The 19,198-nt window shown below is 34.7% G+C and overlaps 3 protein-coding genes across 3 annotated transcripts; all 3 read left to right on the top strand.

Annotated features, from left to right (window-relative positions):
* The first annotated feature begins 2,613 nt into the window (after positions 1-2,613).
* On the top strand, positions 2,614-5,010 carry LOC127903128 (transmembrane 9 superfamily member 2-like). Its single transcript, XM_052443803.1, has 7 exons — positions 2,614-2,674; positions 2,791-3,364; positions 3,454-3,546; positions 3,942-4,113; positions 4,215-4,657; positions 4,754-4,829; positions 4,912-5,010. The coding sequence occupies exons 1-7, from the start codon at positions 2,614-2,616 to the stop codon at positions 5,008-5,010; spliced, it is 1,518 nt and encodes a 505-aa protein (XP_052299763.1).
* An 804-nt stretch (positions 5,011-5,814) lies between these two features.
* Positions 5,815-9,084, top strand: LOC107177517 (transmembrane 9 superfamily member 5-like). Its single transcript, XM_052443802.1, has 7 exons — positions 5,815-6,002; positions 6,892-6,935; positions 7,079-7,652; positions 7,732-7,863; positions 8,055-8,217; positions 8,308-8,783; positions 8,865-9,084. The coding sequence occupies exons 1-7, from the start codon at positions 5,815-5,817 to the stop codon at positions 9,082-9,084; spliced, it is 1,797 nt and encodes a 598-aa protein (XP_052299762.1).
* A 6,879-nt stretch (positions 9,085-15,963) lies between these two features.
* On the top strand, positions 15,964-18,640 carry LOC107177516 (uncharacterized). Its single transcript, XM_052443058.1, has 3 exons — positions 15,964-16,072; positions 16,265-16,435; positions 17,224-18,640. Exons 2-3 carry the CDS (start codon positions 16,286-16,288, stop codon positions 18,202-18,204), a joined length of 1,131 nt encoding a protein of 376 aa, XP_052299018.1. The 5' UTR covers positions 15,964-16,072; positions 16,265-16,285; the 3' UTR covers positions 18,205-18,640.
* Positions 18,641-19,198: the final 558 nt, after the last annotated feature.

Raw genomic sequence — 19,198 nt, 5'->3', positions numbered from 1 at the left:
TGTAAACGCGCTCGCGCTTCCTTTTCCGCATTGCTTGGGGCGAACTGCTTTCGGAGTTCTTGCTTGAAGTTGGCCCAAGTGTCGATGGTGCAAATGCCCTTGCCCATCTGGCCATGCTTGCGACGCCACCATAGTTGTGCAGCACCTCTAAGATAGGTGGGTGCAGTGCCCACTTTCGATGCCTGATCAAGCCCAAATAAGAAATTGTCCACGATTATGGCATTGCGTGTGCCATCGTATGTGTCGGGCTTTGGCACCTCAATGCGGCGCGCATCACTCGTGCTTGCGGAAGCTGGACTAGCGGAGAGTGTGGGCTTGTGCCATGCCCAATCCGAGCGGACTTCATCCACTTCCGCACGGACAGCGCGTAGTTCATCTTGAACAAAGCTATGAAGTTTGAGCAACTCATCATGAAAAGAACAAAACTCACCTTGGAGAGTGTTCGCTTGCTCTTGGATGAGAGCTTTTATTGCCACCATGAACTCGGCGTATTCTCCCTCGAGACCGTCCACTCGTTCCTCCAATCCCTCGAGGCTATCTTGAGCGGCAGACAATGCGATTTCGAGAGTAGTCACACGAGGCTCCAACGCATCCACGGATGGGGCCTTGGACTTGCCGCGAGTCTTGCCTTGGGCGCGTTCTCCCTCTCAGCCGCGACTTGGTTCCGGTGGAACATCCACACCAACAACACCCTCTTGTGCTACGTTCGAAGGGTTGGTCATTGCTCGTGAGCTAACTTGCATGCGTGCAATCCTTAGCTCTGATACCACTTGTCACGGGATGAGTATTTTGCGCAGCTAACCCGTGCGGCACTTAGACAACTTTGCCGAATGTTGCTAAGTAAGCCTTGAGCTTCTCGAACTAGAAAAGAGCAATGGAGCCGAATAAGAGAAATTGTATTGCACAAAAGAGAGATTACAATGCTTGAGTGCTCAATGCTTGTTGTTGTGTACAAATGCCTAATGCCATCCCATATTTATAGGGGAGGCTTGCCAAGCTCTAGAGATTCTAGAGAATTCTACCACTTCTTAGCTATTTACATGTGCTGGAATTGTAAGGAGAATTTTAGAGTATTTACAAGCTCAATGTGCTAGAGTTGCCTAGAACTTTCCGGAATTGGGCCAAGCTAGCACTCTTGACCTTGTGTTGGGCTCTTGGTGAGCAAATTGGGCTAGCGAATTGGGCGGTCCGCAACATTATGTAGAGCACGCAATAACAAATATGCTGGTGTGGCTGAATAACATTCGCCTGTGACTCTACCACGTCACCTACACCTAAAATAATCAGCTACTCTGCAACGATAACAGCTGCCTAACTGACTACCCGCCTCGCTCAGGCGGGACAAATTCATACACAAAATAACTGTCAAGTAAAGCTCAAACCGTCTGATTTCATCACATCACAATCTTGATTTACATCATGAAAATATAAAATTCATCACAAGAAACTACACTTATAAATAAATAACCTCGACCTAATTCACCAACAGAATTTCCCTCCCATTTCAAAGCACCAAAAGCCTCTCTCTTTTTCTCCCTCTCTTTCTCTTTCTCTTTCTCTTTATCAGTCTTTAGTATCTGCACGAAAATGGCCGTGATTGTGAATTCAAGAATGAGCTTCATTGTCTTGATACTGATAGCAGCTCTGTTCCCAATGGTCACCTCCACGCGGCATCCTGAACTCTCCATAACGCGCGAGCCTCAGTTGAAAGAAGGAGATATCATTCCTTTGTTCGCTAACAAAGTACTTCCGCATGCCGATGACTGGTATTCCCTCCTCTTAACTTGCGATAATTTTTTGGTATCTTCCGTTTGGTTACTGAGAAACTGGAGGAAAAGAAACGAAAAATGAATTCTTGTGGAAGTTGTGCTTTTCTGCGGTTGCCTAATGAGAACGTACATAAAAGAAAAAGTAATCTTGAGGAGTTTACTTGCTTGTTTGGACAGATATCAATATTATTAGTTTGTTAATTTTGAAGGAAATTCTCTGTTTGACTGATGAGAAAATGGAGAAAGAGTAAAAGAAATTGAGATCATGTGCAGTTGTGTGTTTTCTGTCAACTAATTCGTGTGAAGGAGATTGGTAAAAGTAAATCAACGGCTTTAATTGTTCATTTAGCCCGATATCAATTAATTTGGTGGGCCAGAAAGAAGAGGGAAAGAAGGGAGTGAAGCTTCAGGATTCTTTTCAATGATTCATAGTTGCCATTTGGTTTGATATCTACTGACTTGTTTGTTAAGTTTTTGGACAAAATTTTTTGTTTAGTTGATAAGAAAATGGGGGTAAAAGAAAGGTGCAAATGAAAGATAAGAGTCTCAGTCATCTGAACTAACAAAAATCATGGTGGTGAAATCTAATTTTTGTTATATTTTCTTGAATACCAACAGAGCATCAAAGAGTTCTGTTTTGGATGTTTTATAACTTCTAGAAGCCCTATATGGGCTTCTGTATATCGACTTTGTGCTTGATTCCCTCGAAAATGAAGGACAAAAGAAACAAACGAAATCTAGATTGATTAGTCCCAAAATCTTTTGCTGGAGAAAAAAAAAAAAGAAAGGGAATACTAACTCTGTACTGAGTCATTTTAAACTCTCAGCTGTTCGGTTGATGTACATGGTTTCTTTCCGCAGTGAGGCGTACTCCTACTGTGAATTGCCATTCTGTCCTCCTGGAGGTACAATTACATCTTCCATTTATCATTACATTATTTTCAATAGAGGGGTAGTTGTGATCATCTCCATGCACCTAACTTATATGTGATTATTCTGAAATTCCATGGATTGCGTACAGACCCTATACCCAACAGGGAGAAATCTCTTCAGGAAATTCTATCCGGTGATTGCTTTACTAGGACTCAGTATGAGCTGAAATTCAAGGTAGGAACAGTTCGGGAGACCATTTGTGAGAAAACCCTAACAAAAGATGAAGTGAAAAAGTTTAGGCAAGCCATCAGTAATGAATCCGAATACCATATGTACTATAACAATGTTCTCTTGCGCGAAAAGGTGAGGTTTGTTAAACCAATGGAAGTTACTTTCAATTCAAGGCCCAGTTATTATCTTGTTAAGCACATTGACTTTTATCCCCAGTACTATGAGAACCAAGTGGTAGACATAAGTTCTGTTGCTGACTTAGATTCCGCAGTTGATATAACTGAAGATGCCGAAATCAGAGTCAGGTTTCCGTATTCTGTATTCTGGAAAGATTCTATAATTAAACCTACAAAATCTATCTCCCAGAATGGAAATGCAACAATGAAACAGTGGTGGAGTTCAGAATCGTGTTTATTGATATTTTGGTTTCTCAACTTGTGCCTGGTACTTTTGACGCTTGCTAAGGGAATGGTTGAATTTCTCACGACCAGGTATTGTGGCATCTAACAATTCTTAAAGAAAGCATAGGTCTATGGAGGCCTTAATGGCTTTTTTTTAATCTTAATTTTTGTCCCTGCAGCTTCCGTTCTGTACCAAAAGATGCAAGCTTCCGCCCTGCAAATCCGTGGTTACTTGCTTACATTCTGGGCCTTGGAGTTCAGCAGTTGCTAATGTAATCATTCTGTAGTTTAACGCCGGTACTTAGTTTGTTGCATATTTCTGAATTCATTAAAGTTACTATATATTCAGTGATCAATTCCATACATAACTCTGGGTTTTGTATGCTTTTATCATTTTTCCAGTTCTGCATGATTTTATAAGATTATGTTGAAACTCTAGTAATACCAACAGTATTTTGCACAATCCTGGTATTTTAATTCATTATGAAAAAGGAATGAGCTATAAAACGCTTGAGATCCCTTTAAATATATTGGTACATACACTGACTTAATTTTTTTCATCAATAACTTCCCTGATAGAAATTTCACATTTTGATCTTAATGCAAAGTTAGTATGAAATGTGTATAGTTCCTAATTATATTTTTGCCTTAATATATACCAATGCAGGGCAGGTCTCGGTTTCCTCTTCATATGGCCTTTGGAAATTCATGATGTTCGTTATCCATGCAATCTTGGCCCCATAACTACACTTGTGCTTGTATACTGCTTGATATGTTCGTATTATGGGTGCATTGATTCATCTTATGGTTCGGATCGAGAAAAAAACATACATAGCTGGGTAAGACATATCTCTTGTGAAGTAATATTCTTGTTTTTCCGTTCAGATAATACAGTTATAGCTCATGTCTTTTGATCATCTGGTGAATGGTTTTCTTGCAGAAGAAGTACATTTTATACTGTGTGCAGATGTTCATAATGGTTCTGCTAGTCAACCAGGTGGCTAAGTTTGCTTTTGAGTCTGCTAATTTCTGGACTACAGCAATATTTTTCTGTGTATCTCGACTTTTGGCTGCCCTTTCTCTGCCTAAGAATATTGAGATAGCATATGGCCGCCAATTACAATCTCGAAGACCTCCGACCCCTCTATGGCAATCTAAGTTCACGACCAGGAAAGCTCAGATGTTTCTTGGGGGCCTCTTTCCTTTCATTGTAATCTTCGGAAATACCAATGAAATTTACGCAATCTTGTTTTTGCTGAAACTTTGTGGCGTCTATAGGGCAATGTTCTTATCCTTCTTTAAGGTCATTATAAGGACTATATTGACGGGAGCGGGTTTTACAGCTTATCAACTGCGTGGGAAGCATGTCTACTGGTGGTGGAGGTATAGTTCTTAGCATAATCAATTCATGGATATTTTGTCATTGTACCCTTTTCCCTTATATCATGATTGATGATTGATGGGCTTGAATTTATGCAGATCTGTTTTAAGAGGGGGATCAACTGCTATTTTCATGTTTGCGTACGGCATCTATTTCTGCTGCACAGTTAACGAAGTGATTTCTTTTCCGAATCTGTTCTACCTTTTGGTCTATAACGCATGCTTATGCTGTATTTTCTTTGTGGCTCTTGGAGCAGTTGGCTTCTATGCTTCATTATTTGCGTCCAAAGCCTATTATCGTTTTTGTCTTCCCAAGCGCAACTGATGATTCCACTGTTACTTGTCTGATACAGTGAGAATTAGCCCATGTTTTTGGTTACTTTTATGGAGATTTCAGTTGTCTGTGTAAACACATAGTCTCTGTCAATTTGTAAAGGTCGATTGGAATGTATAGCTAGATACTTGAAAATTGGAATGAACGCATTTGATGGTTCAGTTTTTGATTCTTTAACAATCCCAAATAAGCCCTGAATCTCCGTATGCAAATTAAACTCTGCTCTGATTAAAACAAGCAATTTGTTTCTGTTTTCTACAGGAACATGATTAGCGTCCTAGTCTTTGTATCTAGGAAGCTTGTTGCAGGGACATATTCTAACAAAAATTTTGTGAACTTTCCATTGACAATGAGTCATGCATATTCTTTTAACCGCGCTGTGCATGATTTGGATCAATTGCTCGAATGACGTTCGTTAAAACTTGTTCAACAAACGATTCCAAAATAGGCAATAAGTAAGCATAACAACCATTATACCTACGTGGCTCAATAATATCTGCCTTGATCTCTACGAGGTCACCGCCAGGGTGAATTATCAATTCTCCATAACAATAACCACTGCCTAACGGACTACCCGCCTCGGCCTCGCTCAACAGATTCAATTAGTATCAACAAAAACTCACAACGTTTATTCATCAGATTACAATCATGATGAACATCTCAAGAGGTTTTAATGGTCGAGATTTACACCTTGAGATTGAAAATATCCTCGTAACAAAGTCTGAAGCTGGCTATAAAAACCTCAACCTAACGCTAACAAAATTTCCCTCCATTTCATTTTATTCGAAAACCTCTCCCTCTCCCTCGCTCGAGTGTCCGTACAACAATGGCGATAATGAATCGAAGAACAAGCTTGATTGTCTTGATACTGATAGCTGCCCTGCTTCCTATGCTGATCTCGACGAAAAATCTGAAGCCGGTGCTGACTTCACAAGTTCTCGAGCCTCATCAGCTCAAAGAAGGAGATCTCATTCCTTTGTTCGCTAGCAAAGTTTTTCAGCGTGCCGATGGCTGGTAGTACTCGCGTTTTATTAATGATTGCTCCTTTTAACTTCTAACTGTTTAACTATTATTTTGATTTGATTTTGCATGAATTTGTTTACCCGATACTAAACGTGGTCTTAGATCTTCTGATTGGTTGCTGAGACAATAACAGAAAAGAAAATGAAATCTGATAGTTCTGCGTTGTTTGTTTGCTATCTCAAGTGTTTATGTTACTCTGATCTCTTCAGCGATCCATTTTGCTTGCATTTTGTTGTTTAATATTGTGATTAGGAGATCAGGAGAAGTAATTTCATGATTATTTTGTTCTTTTGGCTTGTTATCACTTTTCATGACAAGTAATTCTGTACGAAATGTGGTGTTTGGTTGATGAGAAAATGGAGGAAAAGAAAAGAAAAGTAACATCTCAAAGAGTTTGTGTGTACTCTGTTAATTTTGCGTTAGGAAATTAGAAAACCTAACTCAGTGATTAATAGACGATCATCTGGTTTGGTATCAATGAGAAATCGGAAGAGAAGTTAAAATGGAAATGATATCTAAAAAATGTGAAACTGTTTTGCTTGAGTTCTTATTTTCAGTTGCATTTTGAGTCCTGACGATCTGATTCTTAATCATTTCTTGCATTTTCTCGGATATTATACAGAGGGTTAAGAATTCTGTTTTAGATGTTTTTTTAACTCGTAGAAGATCTATATAAGTCGTACTTCGCTTTTAAAATATGAGTTTACTGTGTTTGGCTCCTGAGAAAAGAAAGTAAAAAAGAAACAAACAGGAACACTCAAAAAGTTTATTCTTGTGTGTTTGTTTTTTCATGCTTGGAAATGCAATGATCAGCTGCTGACATTGTGAATTACTTAAAACCAAATGATAACAGATATTGCTCTGCTTTTTCTTCTTGCAGTGGGGCCAAGTCCTACTTTGATTTACCATTCTGCCCCGCTGGAGGTACATGTTTAGATTTTTATTTGATATCTAGTATTAGAGCAACAATAGCGTCCTCGATCACGATCTTAATTACATGACTTTGATAATGTATTAAGAATTTTATCAATCAAGTTATGACTAATATTAGCTTCCATTGTGTATAGATCCAATACTCAACAGGATGAGGTCCACTGAAGAAATTGTAAAAGGTGATTGCTTCACTAAAACACAATATGAGCTGAAGTTCAAGGTGGAAACTGTAGACAAGATCCTTTGTGAGAAAAACCTGAAAACACATGAAGTCAGAAAGTTTAGGGATGCTATTAGCAAGGAAGTCGACTACCATATGTACTACAACAATATTCTCTTGCGGGGAGTTGTGGGGATTGTAAAAGAAAAGAGCCTCACTGTCGATTCAAGGACAAGATATTATCTTGTCAAGCACATTAACTTCTATCCCTACTACTATGAGAACAAAGTTGTAGGCATATATGCTCTGCCGGATATTAAATCGGCGGTAGATATCACTGAAGATGCCGAAATCAGTGTGAATTTTACCTATTCCGTCAACTGGAAAGTTAAAAGCAACCCCACAAATTCTGTCCACCAGAATGAAACTGCAATCATGAGAGATTCAGAAGACAAAGAGTCATTGATATTTTGGGGAGCCATGTTTTGCATTTGGCTTATGTTGCTGATTGTGGCAATTGATCCATATCTTCAGAACTATTTCGACAGGTATTACCCTGATTATTAACTAATCATAGGATCATGAAGGTCTTAATCATTTCTTCACCTTAATATTCATCACCTGCAGGTATCCTCCCCGAGTTATCACATTAACAGAAAATGGCATTCGGTATAAGGTACATGGCGATGATTGCTGGCGCCCTCCGTATTCATCCTTACATGGTGCCATTTTGGCCATTGGAGCTCAGCAGCTTTTAATGTAATTGTTTCGATTCCTAAATCTGGTGCTTATTTTGCTGCACGCTAGTAACCTCAACAAAGTTACTATTTTATAGTTAATATAAAATTTTCTACTTCCTTTCCACTTAAATAAGTCAGTTGATCCTGAGAAGGCAATTATCAACCTCTAATTCTCACTCCTCCTAAACATTAAAAGCATGTTTTATGCAGGATAATCCTTCTCCCTTTTTTTGCAAGCCTAGGTGTTTTCTATGCCTGCGATCTTAGCCAACAGTGTCAGGATATATTTGTTTTGATACTTTACTGTATCTCATCTTACTTTCCCGGCTACTTAGCTACTCAATTTAATGGTACATATACCACATTTGGCAGGGTAAGAGTTCCACTTCTCTTGTATCATATTTCTTCTTTCCTCCATCAGCTCATGTCCTTTTAATCATTTGGTGAATTACGATTCTTGCAGAGAGAATGTATTATGCAGACTGCTGTTCTCTACACGGTCCCAGTGTTCCTAACACTTGTGGTTGTTAATTCGGCTGCATGGTTTGCTGATATACCTGAAAGCGCCACTCCACTGGGACCTTTTGTTGCTTGGGGACTTGGAAATTGTTTTTTCACAATTCTAGGAGGTACAAGGGGACATCCCAATTATGAACCTGGGAAATATTGTGCCACAAGAACAACTCAAATGGTGATCCCTTGGTGGCAGTCTTGGTTAATCAGCACACCTGCTCAAATGCTCCTTGGGGGCCTCTTGCCTTTCCTTTTCCTCCTCGGAGATATGGATGAAATCTATGCAAGCTTTTTGTTTCTGAAAGTCTGCGGTGCATATTTCACTGTGTTTAGATTCTTCGTTTGCATCATCATAATGACTACCGTGATTGCAATAGTTTCTACTTCTTATCAGCTGTCCTGCGAAGATTTCAATTTTTGGTGGAGGTATTGTTCTCAAAAATCATTAACATTACCCCCTTTTCTATAGAATAGATGCACTTAAATTTTATCTGTCTATGGCTGCAGATCTGTGTTCCGAGGGGGATCAACTGCTATTTTCATATTTGCCTACGGCATCTATTTCCAGTACAGAATTAAGAAGGGGAATTTAGGGCCTCTTTTCATTTTCATGTGCTATAATGCATGCTTTTGCTATGCTTTGTTCTTGATTCTTGGTGCAGTAAGCTTCTATGCTTCGTTGTATGTGTATGGAACCAAGAAATTGAACCTGCACAAGCGTAATTGATGAACCAATTCTTTCACCAATTCTTTCATCCGCAAATCAAGCAGCTCAAACATTCAGAGGATGGTAAAAAATTACGTGCTTCTTCCATTTATCAAATTCGGCTCTCTCCGAAAACAAGCAATTTCTTTCTGTTTTCTAAAGTACCATCATTAGCGTTGTATTTGTATAAAAATAATTTCTCTTGTTTTCTCTAGAATTTAGAAATGTTAAATTTTCTTTGATTCTCTCGTGTTATTAGATATGCCCCCCAAAAAAAAAAACTTGGGTTTGAAAAAAGACGTGTGAAATTTGACCAATAAGCATAATAGTGAGGACTGAACTTATTATGAGGCGTGCAAAATTAATCATAAACGTACTTTTATTGAAAGGTCATGACAAATATTTTTTTTTTCATCCATTCTCCAGCACAAATACTTATTTTACGTACAATGCTATAAAGAGAAGTTACATCGTTATAAAAGGGCGTTGTAAAGGGACCTAAAAATACAAATTCAATTACGGTGTTGTAAACAATGTCTCTACTTTATAAAATAGATAGGTTTCTGTTTGAGAACTTTCATGGATAGTATGATATCTATAAATTAATAACCTTTATTATATAATAAATTTTAATCATCTCTACTTGCGTTGATAGGTTAAATTAATAATTTTAATAAATTAGTAAGATATTTTTTAAAAAAGTTTACAAATATAATTATTATGATATTTTATTAAATAAAATATAAATTTATTGTTACCTATTTTTTTCCTTGAAATTTAATTATAGTTGGATCTCATTTCTAATTTTACTTACCTATAGAAACTTTGAGGTTGAATTCTAAAATTGCAAGGATTTTGAATTTTTCTTTTGTTAATTTAATCTATATTTAGTGGATTAGTTCATTTCATTGATTAGAATGATTAAATACAATTAATTTTTAGTCGATTACATTTATGTTCATTAAATTTTATATACACTTTAAAAATTAATAAATTATTAATTTATCCATTAATTAATATCTTTCTAAATTAATAGATTTTTGTATGGTCTTAACATTATTAAGTTACGGAGATTTTACTGAATATAGATAGACATTAGAGGGTTGTTGAATAATTAAGATAAATGACTGACATAATTGGGGCAAACTATAAAGCACAAAAATTGTAAAGTAGTGATACTTGACCCCCCCTAATTTTTCTCACCAGCCCCCAGTATTTAATTACATCTACTTATTTCTACAATTATCCTTATTAAAGATAAAAATTTAATTAAAAAATAAAAATAATCCTGGAAATCCTAGCCACCTTCAATTACCATTGTCATGACTTTAAGCCACCATTTTTTTTTTTCATTCATTTCAATCTCAGCCTTTTTATTGCTAGCCTATTTTCATTATTTGCTATTCATTCCAATTAAGTTATAATTTCTTGATTCTTATAGTAAAATTCTTCTTTGCCTTTTTTCATTTGATATCATTTTGATTTTGATACGATTATATCAACCTCGTTAAAATCAATTCAAATAGATGAGGGGTATTAGTTTGCAGTTGCTGGGAAATTTGCTAGTAGCTAGGGTCAATCGACATCTAAGGCTAGTGGTTTGACGGCTTGAGGTGGTGGCTTTGGTGGAAGAAAGTGGCTAGGGTTTCTAGAATTATACATTTATACTTAATTTTTATTTTTTTTAATTGTTTAACGAGGGTAATTGTGAAAATAAATGAGACTAATTAAAAAGTAAGGGTTAGTGAAAGAAATTCAGGATCAAATATCACTACTCAAAGTTGCACCAAGTGTCAAAATTATTGGGCTGTTACAACTTTAGACAGATAAAGCAAAAAGTTGGCGCAATCACAATTTATACTAAAATGTATTTGACACATTAATGGTATTAAAATAATCTTGTTCAAAATTTAGAATTTTCTATAATATAATTTCTTTTATATTATTTTACTATTATAAATGTAGGATAATCTTATGGTACGCAATTGTGCTCGTATTAAGGTATGAGAGAGAGCCAACTCTATCACTACTCTACAAATGTATTTATTATAAAACGTTATAATCAATCTTCATGTTAACAAATTTTAATTAATAAATTTTATCTTACAAACTAACTATACTAAAATTATTTTGTTTAAGATTAAAATAACTTACTAAATTAATATAATTTTATTTATTGCATTTAATTTAATATTATGTTTTTATTTATTAAAATATTTAACAACTTATCAAAATAAACATTTAGGTACACTCGAAACTTGTTTTATTTTCTTTTGTTATAGTATTTCTTATCTATTTCTTATTGTTATGGTTTAAGAGCAACTACACATGAGTATGATTGATATTTTAAAATTTTATTTATTGCGTTGATATCTTAAACTTTCAAGTAGAGGTGGCACGACACGATTACATGACACAAATAGGATATGATTTTTTTATATTTATGTTTGACGAATACTGTCACAATTAATAAATGTGCTGACACTATATGATATGATAACTAACTGGTCATATCTGTGATGGACCACTTTGACACAATTACTAATTTATGACACGAATATTAATTTGTCAAGTTTTATCATATTTAATTTAGAATTAATTAATGTGTTGCAAAGGTTTAATTTTATGATTGTTAGCATGTGTAATTAAGTTTTTATATCTTGGACTAGTTTAAATTTATATGTCGTTTATCACTTTATTATCATACATATATTATCCTTATTTTTATTCTTTCAAGTTGAATTATGATAGTATTTCCCTTGGTAATTGAGTTGTTAATCAAGTAATAATGTCTTAATCGTATAATTGTGTCGTGTCGTGTCACTTATTTATTAAGAAGATTATGTTCGTGTTTGAATTTTTTGACATAATTATTAAACGTATCCTGTATGTGTTTAATTAAATTTGACACTACATGAATGCGACACAATTACACAAAATACCACCTTTAGTTTTAAGTGAATTAAATATATTTATATCACCATCGACTTGATAAATGCAACATTATTTAAGTTGAAATTTTGAAATGACAGGCACCACTAATTACATATTTACAAAATTATAACAGTCTAAATGAAAGAAAAAGATGTTGTTACCCTTTGTTTATCATTATTTGCCGTAAAATAATTAAAATATGAAAACAATGGATGACTCCTGTTGCCTGAGGATTGGTTTTCTATAGAAACGACGAGTTCATGTTAGATACACCCACCCACCCCAGGCATCGATTTCGTGTTTGAGTCCATTGATTCACGGTTTCACATTATCTTTTCGGAAATCCTGTGCGAAAATAATGACAAACGATTATAATAAGATTTTTTTTTAACACGTATATTACTGTTTTAATGACAGTCTTACAGGGATCTATAAATTATTAAATTGGAGTAGAATAGGATGGAGCTGGAATGTTGACTGTCTTTGTTCCCTTGTTTACGTGGACCACCGTTTTTCACGTGGAATTTGACAACATCCTTTTCTCAATAAGACAATAATAAATGATAAATCCCACTCACCTAAAATATTTCTCTATAATATACGGGATTAAAGCGACGGCTTGTTATATATATATATATAGAAATAACAGGCTTTTTTTATAAAAAAAAAAATAACAGCACTTTCAGTAATAGAGATAGCGGTAACACGGCAGTGCGTAGTACATAACAGATGTCAGATAATCATATCTGATCGGTTTAAGGGCCGCCCCTCCCAGATTAAATTCTTTCATATCATTCACACAGATTTAATTTTCTTTTTTTATATTTGGAATGAACAGGTTTAAATTCTTTAATATTATATTCACATATTTAAATTCAGAAAGAAGCAAAATCTAAGTTTTAACAAAAAGATCTTCCAGTTAAAAAAATTAAAAAAGAAAAAAAAAGTGAAGGCCATATAGTCGGTTTTTCCTTACGGCTACGCAAGTAGCAGAAGTAAACATGATTACGACAGAGTAAATACATAATTTTAATTAAAAAAATCATGAATTTTCGCAACCATGCTCCCATACCACAGATGTAAAATAAATCATATAATTATGCATAAATATAATTATACGGGAAAAATCATGTAATCTCACATATTATAGCATACATTTAATAATCCAATGCTTTAAATCATTTACGAAAGGATTCAAATCCTCCCCAAAGCATTTTCTCTCTAATTCTTTTAGACCTTCAATAATCTATTGACATGTGTTTTTAATAAAATTAAATGATTAAAATCTTGTTTTAATTAATTTTTATCTAAACAGACATCCAAACTCACATGTGACTCTTATCAAATATTTTCCCACAAATTCTTTCTTTATCAACTCTTTATACTTTGACGCCTATTTTCAGCAAATTGTTAAAAAAAAAGAGACAAATTGGAGAAAAGTGATTGACAATTTGCTTCTTAATTTCAAATTTATCCTATGGTTGCTTTTTTTTTTGGTGGGGGGGGGGGGGGGGGGGAGGGGGGGGGGGGGGAGGGGGTTGGGGATTCGGTGCTTGTTGTTTTCACTCTCAGTTGCAATTCAATTAATTAACTTAGGGTGCGTTTGGGATTAAGGTTGGACAGCTATAGCTTCTAAGTTACTGCACTAAAGTGTTTGGTAAACACTAACTGCTATACCTTGGAAGCTATGTTAATATATTTTTTCACTTGTATCATGAAAAAAAATTTATATCTTTTATAATTTTATTAAAATTATTATTTAAAATTTATATTTACTACATATTACTAACTTTTGTTTCATAATTATAGCCTTTTTTTTCTACAGCAGCTGCAGCTTAAAAGTTATACCACCTCAATCCCAAACACACCCTTAGTATTGCTACTTTATTAACTGTTGTTATTCGGCATATAATTCTATTGCTACAGTTTTGCTACTGTTTAGCTATTTTTCTGAGTTTATAGTTGCTGCTCTTTTTTTTTTAAGGGGGTTTGCAGCTACTGTTTGCTGTTTCTTTGGATTCTATAGGTGCTGTTTCGGGAAAAATAAAGGTAAATGTAATCTTGAATTTTCAGCTGCTGTATTTTTTGTAATGTTTGTTGTATTTTTAGCTACTATAATTTTATACGCAGGATATGTGTTCAAAGGGAAAGAATTTATGAAAAATATATTTAACAAGAGTCACACGTGAGTTTAGATGTCTATTTAGTAAAAATTAATTAAAAATAAAATGTTAGCCATTTAATTTCATTAAAGACATATATCAATGGATTCTTCAAAGTTTAGGAGGACCAGGAAAGGAAATGCATAGAATAGGATTTGAATTCTTACGAAAGTTAGGTGACTTATTTCCAAGGAGACCAAAACATGTCATATTCCCCAAAACAAAACCCAACCACACAGATCTGAATAGGCAACTCTTGTCTTTGGAGTTTAAGGTTTAGAATAGAACCCTAATTTCATGTCACACATTTTCTAAAAATATAAGTCTATCTCTGATAGAAGGGGTTGTTGGCCATTTCAATGATACTACCCATTCAAAAAGGAGTACATTTATAACTTCTCTTTTCTTCTTCTTTGACCTTAGGTAAACACAAATTTGAGTGTTGGAGTGCCTTTTCCAAATACTCAGCCCCACAGCTTCGAAGCCAATAAATCTTGATAAGTTCTCCACAATCAACAAATATGTCCAAAGGTAAAATTTTGGGTCCTTTAAAAGAAAAATGCGGTTCTTTCTTGAACTCTTTAAATGTGACGCAAAAGATGTTGGCTGTTACCCTAATTGATAGAATATGCCGCTTTATATATGCACAAAAATGACCCTAATTTTCTGTATCAATAATTATTACTAACTTCCCATAAAAGTTAAGTTTTATTAAAAAATAAACTTCTCTTTGAATCTATATCACTATTCTATTAGACCTCTTAAATGTATAAATGCGGGTCAATAGAGATGGGAATGAGGTGGGGTGGGGGTGGGGAGGCCTATCTCATTTCCCACCCCATTAAAAATTTTACCTCTATTCCCCACCTCATTCTCCAATAAATTTAGTGGGGTGGGCAGGGAAAATCCTTATGTGGAGAATGATATGCCCATCCCCACTCCATTGCCTTTTTTATTCTATAATATATATAGATATATGGTTTCAATAAATTAAATTATTATCATATTATAAAGTATTTAAATTATTTAAAAAACTTCATTTGAAACAATATCTTAAAATGATATCAAAATTGAAAAATGTTTGGAGAGAATAGAATCTTAAGAGAGAAAAGAAAGCATAATAATATTTTAGAGTTGAATAGAAATTATACTGTAGGGTTTTTTTTAGTTATAGTCCATTTATATCAAGTGAAAATAAAAAGAAAATTTATCAACTAACATTGTAATTGATAAAATAACAATTATTAAATAAAAATTAAAAAATATTTATATATAATGGTGATTGAGGTGGGAGTAGAGTGGGGAGTACAAAATCAAATCCCACCTCATTAAGAATTTTAGAATTATTTTTCTTTTATTCCCCACCTCAATTTTTAAAAATTATTCAAAATTTGTCTTATTTGGAGTGGAGTCCCATGGGACCCCAAATTTATAGAGGATTTTATCATCCCTACGGGTCTATGTTATCAATAAATCACCTGTGCCACTAATTTCTTACATCTATACATGGTTAGAAACTAATCTGTATTCAAATGAAGTGCGGTGAAACCAGAAAAATTTGGAGTACTGTACTTAAAAATAATAAATATCTATTTTACTTTGCCAATACTAGCTGCAAATTAATATATGGGTCACCGTTACTTGTCGGGATGAAGACTTAATTTTCTTAACTAACATAGTCCATGATTTGGAATCTTTTACAGCTGTTAACATTGCATTGACTCTTCACTAATTGCCGTTGACTGCGATGTATTACATATAGGCTTCGCCTATAAGTAGCGCAACTGCAAGAGAAGAGACATCGTCAAAACACAAAAGAGAGAAGTGAAATAATTAAATAACATCGATATCCAAGTCCGGTGCTCTCAACCGCATCAGTATTTGTTTCCGACTCCGTCCAGCAGATTATTCAGGTGGCCTCCTGGTGTTCAAATTTCAATCACTGTAAATTTGTAATTAACTGCTTGCACATGTTTTTCTTATTGAGTTGTAATTCTAGAATTGTTTATAACGTATTTACATGGTTTATCAATGTTAAGTTCAGTAGCAGTATGCAATGTTTTCTGCTGAGGGTTGATTCCATCTGTTTGTTACTACTTACATAGGACTTGAAACAACTTTTCAAAATGGAAGGGGAAGACTCAACATTTGGTTCCATCGAAGAACTCAAGGAGCCGCTAATTGGCAAGGAGGAAAACTTGGAGCCGCTAGGTAGATCATCTGAGGATTCCAGTAGCGGATGGGTTTCTCAAGTTATCCGTGCTCCCACTCGTAAGGTAATTTCACTCAGCCTATATATATATCACTCATGAGATCATATGACAGAAAATTTGTGACCTTCATACAAAATCACGAACAATATATGCGCAATTGTAATGAAGAGACGTCGAAGTTCCAAAAACTTGAGTTTATAATATGATGCTGTCTTTGTCATTGAACTCTTTATCAATACAATTTTGATTGTAAAAGTATTTTAGCTTCTTAGTTCTCAAAAAAATGAGAAGCAATATTCATATTGTTTAGTATAAATATATATGTATAATCAATACACTTTCAAAATTTTGTATCCCCTAAATTTTAACAACTCTATAATATTTTAATTTTTACTAAATAAAATTTTTAAAAGATCAGGAGATAAATTTTTTTCACAGCTTGTAACAACTAAATTAAAATGAAATACTATTATTTCTTCTAAAAATGCTTAAAGCATTATTTTAACAAAAAAGCTACTACTATCCATCTTAAACCAAGCCTTCCATAACTCCATTCAATTTTTTTTTTATAACCAAATTAACTATAAATATCATCTTGGTTTTTTTAATGATTTTGTCTGGTGGTATGAGACACCTATTTCTGTAAGGAATTATTTGCTTGAGGACCCTTGGGTCTGCCAAACTATCAATTTATGTAAACGATCTTGTAATTCTTTGCTCTCTCTCTCTCAAATAAATTTTAGTATCATTCATATAAAAACATAAACATACACACCAGCTTTAATTTTAGCTTTAATCTCCTGAAAATTATTTTTATTATAAATAACCGATGTTAAATTTGTTATATTTAGGACTTTGAGGCGGAAAAGAACAATTCAATATCAATTGATTTGGTTGGAGAGCGAAAAGAGTTGATAATTCACGTCGATGAGAACTTAGAGCCCCAAGCAGAGTGTTGCATTTATAGGGTCCCTAGAGCGCTCCGCAAAATGAATAAAGAAGCCTACACTCCAACGGTAATATCAATAGGTCCACTGCATCATGGTAATGACAAATTTGCTGATATGGAGAAGCAGAAAATAAGATATATAATAGAATTTGATAAAAGGATTAGACCGGAGAAATGGCAACAACTTGTAAACTTCATAGAGGAAAACGAAAAAAGAATCCGTAATAGTTATGAAGAAAACTCTGAGCTCAAAAAACCTGAGTTCATAACCATGATTCTATATGATGCTGTGTTTATCATTGAACTATTCTTGAGATATTGGCCTACAGAGAGAAGTGATGATTTTCTACTAGATAGAACATGCCTATCAGACGCTGTCTGGTTGGACTTGCAATTACTCGAAAACCAGCTTCCGTTCTTCGTCCTTGATGGATTATATAAATCAGCCTTCCCCAATCTCGACCCCGATAACGGCTATCCTTCCTTCATTTCACTTTCTTGTGTGTTCTTTGGACATTGTGAGCGCGGTGAAAAAATAGATGTCAAAGCGGAAGACATATTACACTTCACTCATTTGAGCAGATATTTTAAGACAAAGAAGTACCCAAAAGAGTTCCCAAAACAAGGAGAAGAGTTGAGAGATGTAGCTTGTGCAGCCAAACTGCAAGGGTCAGGAGTGCAGCTTAGGGGTATTATTGAAGGAGCATGCTTGCTTGACATAAACTTTGAAGAGAGAAAATGGTTGGGGATCCCGTGCTTGAAAGTAGCTGAGCTGCAAATTCCACGCATTGAAGTAGATCTACACGGAAAGCTTGATGCAAAACTTGATGGCCTTGGAGCAGTGTCACTATCCACGGGAAACAATTGTATGCAATTACGTTGATTTTATGGATATGCTTATCGACACAGACGAAGATGTAAATAAGCTTGCTGAAGCGAGAATTATATCCAATTTTCTGGGTGAAAGTGCTAGAATAGCGAAGATGTTTAATGACCTTTGCCTTGAAATTAGTTTAAGTGACTCCAATTACGCTGGAAATATCAGGGGTCTGAAACGTCACTATGAAAACTCTTGGAACAACGCAAAGGCAACCCTTAAAAGGGTTTACTTCAGCAATCTTTGGAAAGGAACTGGGACTGTTGCTGCGCTTCTGCTTCTTGTTTTCAATCTTATACAAGCCATATGGTCGATCATATCTGCATTTTCGTGATTTCCAATTTGTATAATTAGAAGGTGTGCTTTTTAATACTGGTATGTACTTTTGCTTTCACGCTTGAACTACTTGGTCTTGTAATACTATAAATAAGGTTATGTATTTTCCGGGAAATACGTTCAACCATTTCCATTTGCAGTGTCTTTTCAGGCATTTGGATTTGAACTCAAAACGAAATCACTTTGATTTCCGGAAATAAGCATTGTTATTGTTTTTATTCTTTTATCACATCTGTTTGGAAAATAAAAACTCGTGTGAAGTGAAATTATTGAAAATTGGTGCTTTTTAAGAAAACGATCGATATCCATAAAAAAGTTCTAGGATCTTTTACAGAGTCTTCCATGTCAAAAAATGGGCTATCTAGATGGTCAACACCATCTTTAGTTGGAAAAGAAAACAAAAGAAGAATGGAGAATGAGGAGCCGTAATCTAGAAGCTGTAAATGTTCAAAGAAGAAGAAAGTTGGTAGCAGCAGCAGCATTTCTTGAAGAAGGAAAGAGAAGAAACTTTGACATTCAATGGCGGTGAGAAAATTTTTTTATTTATTTTAATAGCCAATTTTGGCTATAAAAGGGGAGAGCTCCCATTTCTATTTGTGCATCCAAAATTTTGTGAAAGGCATTTTGAGAGAGAGTTTAGAGAGCTTAAAATTATAAGCTCTTG

This window comes from Citrus sinensis, chromosome 6 (genome assembly GCF_022201045.2).
Source record: "Citrus sinensis cultivar Valencia sweet orange chromosome 6, DVS_A1.0, whole genome shotgun sequence".
NCBI lineage: Eukaryota > Viridiplantae > Streptophyta > Magnoliopsida > Sapindales > Rutaceae > Citrus > Citrus sinensis.
The sequence above is the reverse complement of the archived record's forward strand: the minus strand, read 5'-3'. Positions and strand labels throughout refer to the sequence as shown.